The following is a 15798-nucleotide window of genomic DNA, read 5'->3' on the forward strand; positions in this document are numbered from 1 at the left end:
AGCAGCACTTTCTGGCATTTTCAACGTTCTAATGCTAATATAACAGACTATTTTCATTCATCTTTGTTGTTTTATGCTGAAATGGGACGTTTTATGTGGAGGAGGGGGGTATGGAACACTGTTTACCTTCAGCTTTGGTGTTCTGTGCATGACAGGTTCATGACGTCATGAGACAAATGGACTTCTGGGTGTGAATGAACAGGGCAGAATAAAGTAGCGGTCCTCTACACCCAAACGTGTCTCTGAGCTCCTTATTTTACAGATGAAACTCCGCTTTACCGACACCAGACCCCGGAAAGACGGCTACACTGAAAATAATCTGGAATTTAAATCGCCTAAAGGTTCAGAATCTCTTTGTTTTTTATAAACCTATCCGGAAATAAAGCTTCACAAAAGGCTCCACATATTTCATCTTCAAGCGATGCTCAGATAAACGGAAAACTTTGGTGTTTTTTCCTTGTGAATCTATGACTCGTGAAAATCGCGTAATTTACCAGTGAAGACTTTTTTCTCGTAAATTTACGTCTTGAAAGTCATAATGTTAAAAAAAACGTTTGTAAACTGTCCCTAAAACTCTGTCGTCTCAAAGCATATTTGCACATTTGCAGCGTGGGGACGTTTCCTCTAACGAGGCCTTTGGTTCTGGTCCTTCAGGTGAACTCAGGTTGTTGTAGGAGTCAAAAGTCTGTCAGACGTTTGGCCCATGAGAATAAATTTGGGTTCTACCTGAAGTTTTCATGCAGAGCTGCAGACACTGAGGGATACCCGTGTGGTACAGATGTTTATATCATCTTTCTTCCTCCAGCGTTACATTCATGCGTTTAGTTTCTTTACATTCTACCCGCTGCCTTAGTCCCCGATGCACCACAGCAGGAAAACAGCCAGAGAGGTGAGCGCGGTGCCCAGAAGGTCTCCCAGGGCCGTTAGGTAAGGGATGGCGTAGGAGTCGGGATCCTTTCCCCGCCGCCACAGACGGTGGACCATGCAGTCGGCCAGGCACAGCAGCAGGAAGACCTGAGACGGGCAGAGACAGAGTTACGGCGCAGCTGACCAGAAGGAGCATCACGGCGTGAGGCCTCACCTGAAGGAGCGACGCAGACAGGTAGAAGAGGGTGAGGAGAGGACTGGGGGCGGTCAGGCCTCCTTTCATCAGGTAAACAGTGAATAAGAAGAGCAGCTGACCAGGGAGCACCAGGAGGAGCAGAACCCGAGCTGATTGGTGGTTTGCTCCTGTGGGAAAGTTCACAGGTCATGACACCGACGCAGCAGATCTTTGGCTGCTTTGACCTTTTGATCCTTACCTGGACCGAAGAAGATGCGGCACGGGTTGAAGCAGCCTCTGCGTTCCTCAGGCAGCTCCCCAGGGGAGAAATTCAGGTGCAAATTAGTCGAAATGCGACTTGATTGAATGGAGACGAGGTTTCCCCCGACACCTGGAGAGGAGAGGAAAGGTTTTCCAAACCATTTTCTGAGAGAACAACAAAGTCCCCAGAAAACAATCAGTTCTCACTGGGTTCCTCCTGGGAATCTGAAACTGTTTTGGTTTCTTGTCAGCCTGTTTTTCTAGACTGAAGGAGCTGATCCAGCAGCGTCTGACCTTCATCTACAAACGTCCTCTGTTCTTCAGACTCAACAGGTCAGATGAGCGAGGATCCTTCTGGCTAAACCTTTGACCGATAAATCTTTGAACCACAGCCACCGTCTGCTGGGACCTCAACAACACGCCTCACAAAGCTCCCTAAGAACCTTTAAAACGCCTCAAAAACGGAACGAAACAGAAAATCACCAACACAAAACACAAAGAAGAAAATGTACTTCCTGAAAACAGACTTTAAATTAAAAAAAAAACATTTTCATTAAAAGAATTATAGAAGCGATGGAGTCACTCAGAGCCACAGACTTGTTTGGTGAACACAAAGCCTGCTTCCAAGTGCTTCCGGGTGTTTTTGGGTGCTGCCTGATGCTTTCAGGTCCTGTCTGATGCTTTCAGGTCCTGTCTGATGCTTTCAGGTGCTGCCTGATGTTTTCAGGTCCTGTCTGATGCTTTCAGGTGCTGCCTGATGCTTTCAGGTCCTGTCTGATGCTTTCAGGTGCTGTCTGATGTTTTCAGGTGCTGCCTGATGCTTTCAGGTGCTGCCTGATGTTTTCAGGTGCTGCCTGATGTTTTCAGGTCCTGTCTGATGCTTTCAGGTCCTGTCTGATGTTTTCAGGTGCTGCCTGATGCTTTCAGGTGCTGCCTGATGCTTTCAGGTCCTGTCTGATGTTTTCAGGTGCTGCCTGATGTTTTCAGGTCCTGTCTGATGTTTTCAGGTCCTGTCTGATGCTTTCAGGTCCTGTCTGATGCTTTCAGGTGCTGCCTGATGCTTTCAGGTCCTGTCTGATGCTTTCAGGTGCTGTCTGATGTTTTCAGGTGCTGCCTGATGCTTTCAGGTGCTGCCTGATGTTTTCAGGTGCTGCCTGATGTTTTCAGGTGCTGCCTGATGTTTTCAGGTCCTGTCTGATGCTTTCAGGTGCTGCCTGATGTTTTCAGGTCCTGTCTGATGCTTTCAGGTGCTGCCTGATGTTTTCAGGTCCTGTCTGATGCTTTCAGGTGCTGCCTGATGCTTTCAGGTGCTGCCTGATGTTTTCAGGTGCTGTCTGATGCTTTCAGGTCCTGTCTGATGCTTTCAGGTGCTGCCTGATGCTTTCAGGTCCTGTCTGATGCTTTCAGGTCCTGCCTGATGCTTTCAGGTGCTGCCTGATGTTTTCAGGTGCTGCCTGATGTTTTCAGGTGCTGCCTGATGTTTTCAGGTCCTGTCTGATGCTTTCAGGTGCTGCCTGATGTTTTCAGGTGCTGCCTGATGCTTTCAGGTGCTGCCTGATGCTTTCAGGTGCTGCCTGGTGCTTTCAGGTGCTGTCTGATGCTTTCAGGTCCTGTCTGATGTTTTCAGGTGCTGCCTGATGTTTTCAGGTGCTGCCTGGTGCTTTCAGGTCCTGTCTGATGCTTTCAGGTGCTGCCTGATGCTTTCAGGTGCTGCCTGGTGCTTTCAGGTCCTGTCTGATGCTTTCAGGTCCTGTCTGATGCTTTCAGGTGCTGCCTGATGCTTTCAGGTGCTGCCTGATGCTTTCAGGTCCTGTCTGATGCTTTCAGGTGCTGCCTGATGCTTTCAGGTGCTGCCTGACGCTTTCAGGTCCTGTCTGATGCTTTCAGGTGCTGCCTGATGTTTTCAGGTGCTGCCTGATGTTTTCAGGTGCTGCCTGATGCTTTCAGGTGCTGCCTGATGCTTTCAGGTGCTGCCTGGTGCTTTCAGGTCCTGTCTTATGTTTTCAGGTGCTGCCTGATGTTTTCAGGTGCTGCCTGGTGCTTTCAGGTCCTGTCTGATGCTTTCAGGTGCTGCCTGATGCTTTCAGGTGCTGCCTGGTGCTTTCAGGTGCTGTCTGATGCTTTCAGGTCCTGTCTGATGTTTTCAGGTGCTGCCTGATGTTTTCAGGTGCTGCCTGGTGCTTTCAGGTCCTGTCTGATGCTTTCAGGTGCTGCCTGATGCTTTCAGGTGCTGCCTGGTGCTTTCAGGTCCTGTCTGATGCTTTCAGGTCCTGTCTGATGCTTTCAGGTGCTGCCTGATGCTTTCAGGTGCTGCCTGATGCTTTCAGGTCCTGTCTGATGCTTTCAGGTGCTGCCTGATGCTTTCAGGTGCTGCCTGATGCTTTCAGGTCCTGTCTGATGCTTTCAGGTGCTGCCTGATGCTTTCAGGTGCTGCCTGATGCTTTCAGGTCCTGTCTGATGCTTTCAGGTGCTGCCTGATGCTTTCAGGTGCTGCCTGATGCTTTCAGGTCCTGTCTGATGTTTTCAGGTGCTGCCTGATGTTTTCAGGTGCTGCCTGGTGCTTTCAGGTCCTGTCTGATGCTTTCAGGTGCTGCCTGATGCTTTCAGGTCCTGTCTGATGCTTTCAGGTCCTGTCTGATGCTTTCAGGTGCTGCCTGGTGCTTTCAGGTCCTGTCTGATGCTTTCAGGTCCTGTCTGATGCTTTCAGGTGCTGCCTGATGCTTTCAGGTCCTGCCTGATGCTTTCAGGTCCTGCCTGATGCTTTCAGGTGCTGCCTGATGCTTTCAGGTCCTGTCTGATGCTTTCAGGTGTTTATTACAGGTATTTTTTGGGCTTGGAAACTCAACTAACAGCAGATCAAGAACATCCACATTTCTTTTCCACAGGTTCATCTGTGATTGTAGCATTGATACAAAAATGTTCCTTTTGTCCTAGAATGATGACGATTTCCTTCGTTTGACTCACTTTTCTGATTCTGACATAACAGCCATGAAATAATAAAAACATCAGAAAATAGAAACTCACCGTTGATGACCGGAGCGTAAAGTACGACTCCAGACAAATTCTGATTGGACACGGTTTTGTCCAGAATTAGTCCTCCCAGACTAAAATAAAATAATAAAAAAAGACAAAACACTGTGAGGCCCAAAAACTAGAACACTGATTTAAAAAGTCTCTGTTTTACTTCAAAAAATTAAATGTTCTCCAATCTAAACAGGAATTCAATTCTTTGCTTCAAACAACAACAGTAACATGATTATGCTCAGACTCACAAACTGACACACATTAAAAAACCACATACAAAAGCACAGACACACACGTTAAGACATGCACAACAAGTTAACACACACATTTAGACACACAAAAACACGGACACCCATGGAGTAAAGTCAGAACGTCCCCAGACGTCGTTTGTTTTTTACAGATTCTAGTTTTGTTAACCCTAAAGCTTAAATTTCTTGGTTTGAGGTCTTTGTGGACATTCTGACCTGCTGATGACCATGGCGGTAACGATTGGTTCCCAGCCTGAACGGAGCAGGAGGAGGCTGGCCGGGTGTTTGGAGGAGACGGCCACCCACACTGGGATCAGACAGATGTATGACAGGTTGACCAGGTACAACACGTACGGGTAGAAGTCTGCAACACAAAGGTGAACTGCATTCACCACCCAAGCCTGAGAAACATCCCAGAGATCTGGATGCTGGGAACAGCTGCCATCTGCTGGCGATGGGGAAACTGCAGGTCCATGAAAGCCCGTGCTCTTCCTCTCACCCATGAGGGAGTAGAACCAGTGACTGAAACCGGCCAGTAAGGACAGCGTGATGAGGTCCCCAAAGCTGGCAGCCATGGGCGTGGCCACGTTGTCCGGGTTGATGTTCATCCTCTTGCAGCCAACAATCACTCCAACCATGAGGACCCCTGGGAAAGGAGCAGACGCACAAAACACACAACGTTGAGGTTAAACACAGCAGAAGGAGAACAGAAAACACGCAAAATGTACCATCTTCACGTGTAGCAGACAGTTTAGGACAACCAAAATGATAAGTCATAGTTTTAAAACACCATTTTTTAACCCTCAGTTTACTGTTTGAGGTCCTGCTAAACAGGTCAGCTGTTCACAAACAGATTTTTGTGGTTCATCTGTCAATCATAACATGCGTTGCTCCAGTCCTCAGACTGAAACACTCGTAAAAGCTGAGATGTTGCTGAGGAAGAACTCTGAGGCCTTAACGCTGCATTAGGAACTCTGGCTGAAGCTGCTTCAGAGATCCAGACAGAACAGCTCATCACAAACCCAGCCGGGATTTGAACCCCTGACTCCTCATGCGACAGTGGTTTTCTGAGTTACCTTGCAGCAGCGAGGCCACAAAGGCCGTGGAGACACTGGTGGAACACAGCAACACCACATGTTTGAGGGACAACTCTCCTTCTGCCATCCAGCCCAGGACAATCGCCAGGAATGAAGCCAAGAAGCCCAGAAGAGTGGCTTGCAGCTGAGAAACGGAGGAGAAGACATTGTCTTACTCAGATCAGACATGAAGACCATCAAACGGCAGAAATGATTCCTTCTTCCTTCAATTCGCTCACCTGTTTCAGGGCCAGGTTTCCGAGGATCAGTGCCCACTTCTCTTTGGGATTTTCCATTTTTCCTGCATTCACCTGAAAGAAAATATTTAGAAACAATTAGAAAAAATTATAAGCTTAAAAATTCAATACATTGATCCTATCTCTGATTCTGATCTCTGATGATCCTTCTTCTGAGGAAACGTTGATACTTTATAATAAATAAAATGTTTGTTTTTTTTTCTTGGGAAGGCGATTCTAATTCTTAATATGATCAAACACTGAAGAAAATGAGAAATATTCATGCTGCATCGTTATGGTGGATTTGTGTTAAAGGGTCAAAGATGTGCAAATGAAACATATAATAATCACAAACTGTTTTATTAGTAATTCCATTTCTTTCCTGATGCACCATTGAGCAGGATAGAGCTGTTCCTCCATTGACTGAGTGGCCCCACCCCCCTGGCCTCCCAAACAGGAAGTGGCTCCAGAAAGTTAAAGTCCCATAGATTTCAATAGAGAAGTTCTATTGGTCAGACTAACCATTTTGGATCTGGTACATTCTTAACATGTTCATGATAATCCTCTTTTTTAAAATATTTTTTCTGTAGTTTAAGTTATTCAGGTTCTAAAAGGACCAATCCAACGCCTCACACACAGAGCCTGCTGGTCGCCACATTTATCAAAATGCTTGATTGACAGATTTAGTGTAGTCGAGGAGGGTTTTCTTCTCAAAAGGCGACTGGATTTCTCTTTCCTTTCTTGGAGACATTCCATTTCTCCTTCCAGAAGCTCGAATCCCTTCTAGTGGAGAGTCACAGTCAGATGGGTGTTGACGCCTTCAGAGTCGTTGCAATCGTCTGGGAGAGGTTCTCTGGGAGTCATATGAATGCGCGTGTAGACGAGTGTGAAGCTTTTTACGGGACTGTTGAAAGAGCTGCATTATAATTAGGAGATAGGTGGTGGCGTAGTCCCCCTCCCCCGCTGAGTGAAGGCTGCTCCACTTTAACATAATGGCCTCTTTGACCTTTGACTCCTCTCTCAAACCGACGATCCTCTCTGTGGATCGTTGGTGGAAAAGGTGCACATTTCCATCATTAAAGGAGTGACCCCCAAAGGAGTGACCCCCAAAGGAGCGACCCCCAAAGGAGTGACCCCCAAAGGAGCGCTGAATCCTGTCCTGATGTGCCTCCCATGCTGAGCCATGCATTTGTAGAGTGCTTTGGTTTCTCCTGCACCTCATTGCACTGACCTAGGGCTACGTTCACACTGCAGGGCTTAATGCTCAATTCGGATTTTTTGAAAAAATCTGATTTGTTTGCTAGACCGTTCACCTTTCCAAGTAAATCCGAACTTTTGTGATCTCCAGTGTGACCGTGACACGACCCAAACGAGACCCGCATGCGCAGAAGCCAGAAGAATACTCAACGGTGAACGACGTCACTCGTTTGCGGAGCAGATGTCAACAACAGTGTTGTCAAAAGCGGAGCTCTTTTTGTAATATTACATTTATTTTCACGAAGGAGCAGCACAATTACAATCTTCTCATTTTAAGAAGGCAATGGAGTCGGGATCGTCTGTACCCACTGTTGTGGAATGGAAATGTGTATGTGTTGGGGCCGCGCGCCCGCGTGTGTGTGTGCAAGCGCGTGCCGCGATAGAGAATAGGGGGGGGCAGTGTGGGCGCGCATTCATGTTGTGTTAAGGAGGACGGTAATAGAAGAAGGTTTCCCCCAGAATAAATGCTATGGACTCTTTATTAACCCGTTCTGGAGAATCTAAGGATCAGAACAGGGAGGAGGAGGAGGATCGCCTCGGGTCCCCTGCGCTTCTGAGCACGGTGACGGTCGGAAAGGAAGAAAGAAAAAAAAGTCATCGCGGGAAAGGTTCAACACCACGCTCGGCCATTTATCTGGAAATTTTTTCAAAAATCGCCCAGTTACGATAAGAGCCCTGGAGTTAGGCCTGAAAAGAGCGATCACCCCAAATATTAATCCAATCCGTGACCTGCTTCCCTTCCACTGACTGATCTCAGCAGCATCGTCCACCATGGTTGTTGTTTACGTTCTCGTTCCCGCCTACTTTAACGCAAAATGATGACGTTTGTTGCGTGTCGATGACGTACGGTTCGGAATCAAGTCGCCTGGCCGGTCCGACGGCGGTCGCAATTGAAAAGAACGGCTACAATTCGGAATCAGGACGGCAAACCCACGGGGCCTGGGTCGCAATTGAAAAGATCGGATCTGTGTCATTCAGACTGTCATGAAAAGATCGGAATTGGGCCGCTTAGGGGCAAAAAATTCGGAATTGGGTCGTTTCAGCCTGCAGTGTGAACGTAGCCCTACATCTACGATGTTGCTCTCTTTGTGTCTGGGTGTTTTGTCCCTGGGGTGGACCAGCCTGCAGGTGACTCTCTTTACTCACTGCAAAACTAACTGGGGGTCTTTAGAACCCTAAACTGCTGAGCTGAGAGTTTGAGAGGGAAAGACAAAGAACAAGAACATATCAAGGAATCGCTCAGGTCTTGTGGTGATCCCAAATCCACCTAAAGACCCAGCACTCTGTCCTGCAATGGACAGAGAAGAGCTCAACCAAGCCAGCGCCGTGGTCATCTGGGCCACTAGAACAGCTCTGAAGGATTTTCAACCAACAAAACATCCGTGTCCACTTTATATCCAGCAACAAAGTACCACAGGAGCAGGTTTTTACTAGGACCCGGCATTTTGTGGTAGGGGGGTTGATCTTCCAACAAGCTCACCCCTGATTGGTGAGAATGGTTACCATAGAAACATTGACTCAGTTCGACTCGGACCAATCACTGCCTTCTGTCATCGTCTGGCTCCAGAATGGCGTATCCCAATAAAATGGCAACAGAGTTCAGCTGAAAGTTTTCTATGGATGACGTCACTCAGTCCAGTTCTGCCATACAGTCTTTGGTTTTCACCAAACTGAGAAGGGAAGTTGTGCAAAGAGGGCTGGTCATCTCACCGCAGTGGACAGCCTCGAGGCCAGAGTCATCTCCAGGTTCCCCTTCATGCCTAACACAGCAGGAATCAGGATGAAGATCTCCGTGACCTCCAGGAACACGTCCCAGCTCTGCCACAAAACACACGCGGTACACAGCTGTTAATGTAAACATCTGGGTGTAACCAGGGTCATAGAGTCAGCATAAACCCCCCCATCAAATCTCCTGACCATCACTGTTCAGAGTCTCTGACATCCCAGTGGCCTTGTGTGAGAGTGTCCACCCTGAGACAGGTAGGTTGTTGGTTCAAATCCAAGGTCAGGTCATACCAAGGAATCTAAACTTTGGTACCCAAGCCTCCCTGCTTGACACTCAGCATCAAGGAGTTGTTTTGGGGAGTCCCAAGCGTGGCTCCCCCTCCCCCAGGAGGTGGGTGAAATACAGAGCACAAATTCCTGACAACTAAAGTTTCGTTTTCCTCTCTCTGCTGGGATTTCCTCCATTTTTCGTGCACCAGCTGTCTGCACATCCACCATAATCCTCCCGCTCCACACCTGTTTCTTTACCTGAATCACATTGAGCAGCATCCCAGCCGAAACCGTGCCCAGCCCGGCCAGCAGAAACGGCACCAGGATCTGCAGCACCATAGAGCACAGGGGCTCTGCTGAACGGCCCGCATCCTTTCTCGTCGTGGTTCCCTGGGCTCGACTGGAGAGCAGGGCATCCGTCTCAGAACATTCCCGAGGCTCGAACTGGATGACGGCGTCCGTCGGTGACAGATTTTTACCAAAGTTGAACTGTTTTATGCTGTCAGAAAGATGCATGAAGGACAAGCCTGACACTTTTCCACTTTCAGACTGTTTCTTATTTAGTGGTTTTGGGACAACCATGGTAGAAAGTTTAGATGCTCCGTGTCCAGAAGAGGGTCTGAGAAGAAGAAAAACAAGATTTAGCTGAGCTTTTCTGCTCACAATACAGACCTGAAGGTCTCAATGAAAATGTTAAAAAAAATCAAACAAATGTCAGAAAAAACATCATACCTTTAGAATTCAAACATTTGCTCTAAATGTTGGAGTATTTGTTTCAACATCAAATTTTAGTGATGACAGAAATCGATGGTTGGAAAAGTCTTGATCCAGATTCACTATGCTTAATGAAAAAGTGTAAATGTATTGGAAAAGCCTCTGAATCCCTCTCCTGTTCTTGTTTGGAGAAGCAGAGCAGCATTTCTGAAAACAGAGCAACTTGTTGCTCCGAAGGTCACCTGATGGCACGGATCGGCTGCATTATCATTCCTCAAGCCTCCTGCCAGCGCAGCACTGAGGCCGGCTTGTCTGACATGAACTGTGCCATTATTTTGAAATCCCTGACAGATGACTGGCCACCAAATAACCGAGGTTATGTTAGAAAAGAGGAATTTTTAGAAAATGAGCAGTTTTTCTGCTGACTAATGCCTAAATAAACCTCAAATCTGAAGAGAACTTTGCCCCCAAAAAAACAAAAATGTTCATTTTAGACATTAATCACAAAGGGTTTCACCAAACAGCAATGCAAAGGAAAGATGGACAAAGCTTTTGTACAAGACGTATCTATTAATAAACATTTGAGAACCAAAAACAAGAAAAATAAAAAGATTTGATGTAATCTGGATTAAAATATGAGTTTTGAATGTTACAGGAACCAACACAAAAATATTATTCCAGGAAGTAGCACCTTATGAATACTGCAAACATTTGCAGGTTTGTGAAGACTTTGTCATCATCTCGGTCATGTTTTTACAGGATTCTGTTCTGCTGGGAAACTGGACCATCAGAACCAGAAACCCAGCAAAACGACGTCTTGATCCACCTTTACTCCAGCTGCCCTGGAGAACAGAATCCTGTCAAAACTTTGTGGGATTTAAAAACCCAGAGAAGATGCGATGAAGGTGACAAACGGATAGAGATCATCAACATACAAACGCAGCAACGTCTGCATCAAACTCCACAGTTCCACTCATTTAGGAACTGGTTATGACGAAATGCCTTCACAGCCTGAAAATTCAATTTACTGAGGATAAATCCATTTGATTGAGTAGAAACAGAAACCCACCGTGTTGCTGTGGTGCAGCAGCTCTGGGAAGTCGTCTGCTGTGCTGCACGACCCTGCAGTCCTCTGAGGGCTGCGTCCAGCCTCCACGCCGCCTTTAAATGCTCTTACATGCATTCTGCTGCTGTATGGCTTAAAGCCTTTTTCCACCATAAAGCTCGTCACCAAACCTCACCGGAGACACAGAACTCATTCTTTCACCTTTTTCCATCCAAAGCGTTTCATGGAAATTGGTTTTCTTTACTTAGTTCACAGACAAGCCGTTCTGCTAATGTGAGCGACTTAAAGCACTAAAACTGATCGCCTTAATTTTTCCAAATGAACTGACAAAGTGCTTTAGGGCTGAGTTGCTAATCCACATGGAAATCCCTCACTTAAAGTTAACTAAAATATCAATTCTGAGGGAGGTGAAGGAACATTTTACACTGAATTTACTTTTAAATTCTAGATTGTAACAGTCAATTCATTTGGGTGAGCTTATAGAAATAGTTTTTCCCTAAATATCTATATGGTTATAAGTAGGGGAAACCTGCTATGTTAACACAGGTTTAACATAAGCAGATTAGCCAATTCCACATGGAAAAAGTTCCATTTCTGAAAGCTGTTCTCATATAATCATCACAGAGTCACAGAACCCGTGTGTTTCCACTGTCTAGAAAGATTCAACAAGCCTTCAGGAATTAAAGGTTCATTGTGGATGTGTGGAAAAAAGTTCAAAACCACATGAAATGCCTGGGGAGTCACATCCAGACATCTCCCAGATATAACACGAATATTTCACTTCTTTCTTTTTCTCTTTATTTCTTATTTTACCTAACCCAAATAAAATGGCCATCAAAAATCCACAATTAACTAAAGAAAAAGAAAAATAATTAAATTGAATTAAAAAAAATAAAAGTAGAAAAAAAACATTAGGATGGAGAGACAGACAGGTGGACAAATAAAGAAAAAAAACAAATGCAGCCTTAACAGTACACAAACTACTGAACACATAAAAACCTAAAAATAAAAAAACATGATGTTATAATGTGATATTTAAAACATAGAGTCAAGCACAAACCACCGTTTTTTCTGAACTTGTGTTTATACATACATACACACACACACACACACACACTCGCGCGGTGACACTATCTTAGGTTAGTATACAAATTGTGTAAGTATACCTGAAATTGCAACTTAACAAAAGGCTATAGCAATATAAATCCACTTTCAACAAATATAACATTTATTTAACCACAGAAACCCTGTCATAGTCTAAAACAGAATAGAAGCTTAACGTGCCTGAAATAAAAAAATCTGTCAGTCTTTATTGAAACTACAAACATTTTGACCAACTGAACCGTTTGATGCTGAGAAAAATAATTCAATCAATGAATGATATTAAATGTAAATTGATCTGAAACAGTAACAGAACCAATATATTTCATGTTTTTAGTCTGAAGAGATAGATAAAAAAACATTGTTCTGATTTTTTTTCTAAATGATCTATAGTTTATTTCTGATGTCATAAAGTGCAGCTGTTTTCCTGCATTACCTGCTGTCTTTCCGTCAAATACCGACACCAACTAAACCACAGGCAGACAAAGAAAACATTGATGGAAATTAAAGACGTCATCAAAACGTCTACAATAGTTCATAAAGAATGACATTTTTAGCATGAGCTGAGTCATCTAAAGGCACGCCATGATCCTGGTATTGCGCAACAGAGCCAGCGCTCCACGTGCACGTTCCACCTCTCAGCCTGAGCCCCCTCCCCTCTCCTTCTCACACACGCATGTGACAGGTAGACATGAGCAGCTGCAGTTCAGTTTCAGGCTGTGACAAACTCTGTCATATGACAGATCATAGTAAATCAATACCAAACCATGTTTGTACTGCTTTGCAGGACACGTGTCTGACTTTGCAGCTGCGACTTTGGACAAACATTTGCCAAAATAACTATGATCCAAATAAGGATTCCAGCACTTCCTACATTTCTTTGATTCGACGTGGCCAGTATCTTCAACTTTATGAAAGTGGAGAACCAGTTCTTAGTCACTCAGTCATATGCAGGACGCTCCGTTCTGAACCCTGGTCCATTTGATGCATTGCTTTTTCCCCCAAGGTCTTTCTGATTGCTGTTGTCATGATCCTGTGCCAGTAAGTGAGCTTCATGAATGAAAATCTTGGCTTTAGTTTAGTTTCTTCAGCAGCAATCTGACTCACCAGGCAAACAGATTTCCTAAAATTCTGAGTGTTTCAAACATGAAGCTGTGTGAAGAACAACACATCTTCTTGTCCTTTTTGCAGCAGCTGACAGTTCTCTTCAGGTGTGTTTCAGCAGCGTCTCCGGTTTTACACCACAAACTGTGACCTGTCAGAGGTTGTGCTGAATCCCCCCTCCCCTCATGAGAGCTGCAGCTTTAAAGGGCCTATACCATGTTATTCTTCAGCCTTTTACAGTGAACCATATCCATACATGTGATCATACAGGCCTGTTACCTTTGGAACTATAGGAAAGACATCTTCTGCATTTAGATCTTTCCATCCATGTGTGTTCAGGAGTCGAGAGTGGTGAAGCAAATCAAGGATTCAACCGGATTCAAAATACACAGAGTTTATTGCCCTGACAATAGTTCTAACACAGATTAAAGACATTGTTGCAGATATCTGGATTCTCAAGTAAAAAGACCTACAGATGCACAAGTTACATGCAAATTACTCTTGGTTTTCCTGAGAACCATGGAAAACTTTAAAAACAGTCCTTTTAACATGTGTTTGAATCTCCGCCTTCCGGAAAGATCATGGCCGCCGAACCTCCGCTCTTGGTCGCTCTGATTCGTCGGTAGATGTCCCTCCTGCTCTCACTGGCCAATAGCTGGAATATCAGCCTCAGAGTTCGCTCCTCCCGGCTTTAGGGTGAGGTCAGCTTCAACCTCACCATGAATCTTCACACTTTCCCAGGGGAAGAACCTTCAACCCAGATGGTACGGATGTAGTCCATGGCATATTTATTGCGTCTATGGAAAACTCCTAACTTTGCACAAAGAACATCCTATTTCTTCACAGGATGCTGCAACCATAAAGCATAAAGGAATGTCACAGGACTATAAATCTTGATAGTTCAAAATGAGTTCACTTCACACTAAAGATAAAGCTGTAACATAATAAAGACTAAGATATTAAAACATACATTTTCTATAGAACACAAAAAGAACCATCTTTAAATTAAATTTGAGTTATTTTCCTGAACTCTTTTCCAACCCAGAAGTAAGACGACCCATCTCTGAGGCTCCGCCTTTTGCTCCGTGTGGGTCCCGCCCATTTCCTGACGTCATCCTAAAGCCGGCCTCGGCAGCGTGTCTGCGTTTCCCCCACGGAAACTGAACATGATAATACACTTAAAAGCTCTACAGATAGATTTAGCATGGTAAAGACCCTTTAATGTCAATGATATTGAAGGAATTTATATTTTAATTTCATTTTATTAAGGTTTTGTGTGTGTTTCAATGTTCTTTGATCCTTGAAGGGACATCCTGCAGTTTGCATATGTAAGGAGATTTCAGTACTACAGCTGCAAGCTCATCCCCCTCCAGGGGAAACAGAGCTTTTGATCTTCTGAGGCCATTTGAGCAAAAATCACAAATTAACCTTCTCGGACTGATTCAATGTGTGGGAACCTCTGAAGGAGCTAACTCACATGTGGAGAACAAAGCTCTAGAATCGACTACCTGCAGTGACAGTTCCTGCCACCTGTGGTGGACCCATGGGGATTCCGTACCGTGTCCATCTGTGAGGTCGCCCCCAGAGACCAGATGCTGTGATTTCAATTATGGACTGAAGGAAGTAGGCGGGCTCCTCTGTCAGCCAATCTCGAGCGGCCAGAGGCGGAGATGCAGCCGCCATCTTGCTTCCGGGGGAGGAGATTCTGACCACATGTTTAAAAGTCTGCACTCAAGGAAATTTCTTTGTCTCCCAACAGGTTGGCATGTTAAGACGCTGTTAACTTTGCGCTTTGCAAGCTCTGGAACTTTGGGAACCCGGATGTCTGTTTTGATTTTGTTTTACTCTGTTTTAGAAATATTGTTAGGGAATAAATTTGTTAATCTTAATCCGACCGAATCCAGTGGTTTTCTTCTTTTCAACTTTTTTGAACACGCAAGGAAAGTAATCTCAAAGCGACAGATTATTTCCAAAAATATATAATGACAACAATCCAGAACTTGATGTTTTCAGGAGGTTTTTGTTGTGATTTAATATAAAATGTTCACCTGGGGGGTATTCCAGGAAGCATGTTTAAACTAGCCTGACTTTGAGCCTGAACTCTGGCTGAAATCCACCTGAACTTGCTTACTCTGGGTATGTCGGTTCCAAAAGACCGGATATGAGTTGGCGTAATTACGCTCGACTTGGTAACCCTGGGTTAACGCACGGTACATAAAGACATTCTCAATAGATCGCCGATTTCTGGAGTCCCCATGGAAACGCATGGAGAAAAAAAAAGAAAGCGCGACACTTGAGACGGAAGTGAGACGGAGTCTGAGATTTTAATGACGGGGGTTAAAAATTATAAGTCCATCAAAAAAGTAACACGGCTGAAAAATAATTTAAATAATTCAGTAAAATTTATTCAAACTCAATAATTGTTTATACAACCCAAATTTACGTATTTATCTAACTAAATGTCACATTACTCCATTAATCTTTTTTCCATCTTAATTACTTATATTTCTTGAACTTTCATATGTCTAAGTTTGAGCCGGCAGATATGCTCATTTTTACAACAATAAAAGAACGGAAAAAAATGCACCGAGTGCAAAAACTCACTAAAGAATTTTCCATCACTGTCATAACAGCACTTAGCTGTAGGGGTGCTATATAAACTCATCCTCCTATC

General features: G+C 44.7%; 1 protein-coding gene across 1 annotated transcript; it reads right to left on the reverse strand.

Annotated features, from left to right (window-relative positions):
* Positions 1-449: 449 nt before the first annotated feature.
* Positions 450-11033, reverse strand: LOC101165390 (solute carrier family 41 member 2-like). The gene is made up of 11 exons (XM_011476532.2): positions 10923-11033; positions 9398-9758; positions 8855-8962; positions 5891-5962; positions 5652-5796; positions 5075-5221; positions 4792-4939; positions 4328-4407; positions 1302-1433; positions 1082-1230; positions 450-1014 (listed from the first exon to the last, which is right to left on the reverse strand). Exons 2-11 carry the CDS (start codon positions 9719-9721, stop codon positions 850-852), a joined length of 1470 nt encoding a protein of 489 aa, XP_011474834.1. The 5' UTR covers positions 9722-9758; positions 10923-11033; the 3' UTR covers positions 450-849.
* Between the last annotated feature and the right edge of the window lie 4765 nt (positions 11034-15798).

Source organism: Oryzias latipes, chromosome 6 (assembly GCF_002234675.1).
Source record: "Oryzias latipes chromosome 6, ASM223467v1".
Classification (NCBI taxonomy): domain Eukaryota; kingdom Metazoa; phylum Chordata; class Actinopteri; order Beloniformes; family Adrianichthyidae; genus Oryzias; species Oryzias latipes.

Coding starts and splice junctions, on each gene's coding strand:
- LOC101165390 (XM_011476532.2), bottom strand. CDS start 9,721: ATGGTTGTCCCAAAACCACTAAATAAGAAACAGTCTGAAAGTGGAAAA. Junction 5,963..8,854: donor CCTCGAGGCTGTCCACTGCG/GTGAGATGACCA, acceptor ATTTTCTTTCAG/GTGAATGCAGGAAAAATGGA. Junction 4,940..5,074: donor CTGGTTCTACTCCCTCATGG/GTGAGAGGAAGA, acceptor TTTGTGTTGCAG/ACTTCTACCCGTACGTGTTG.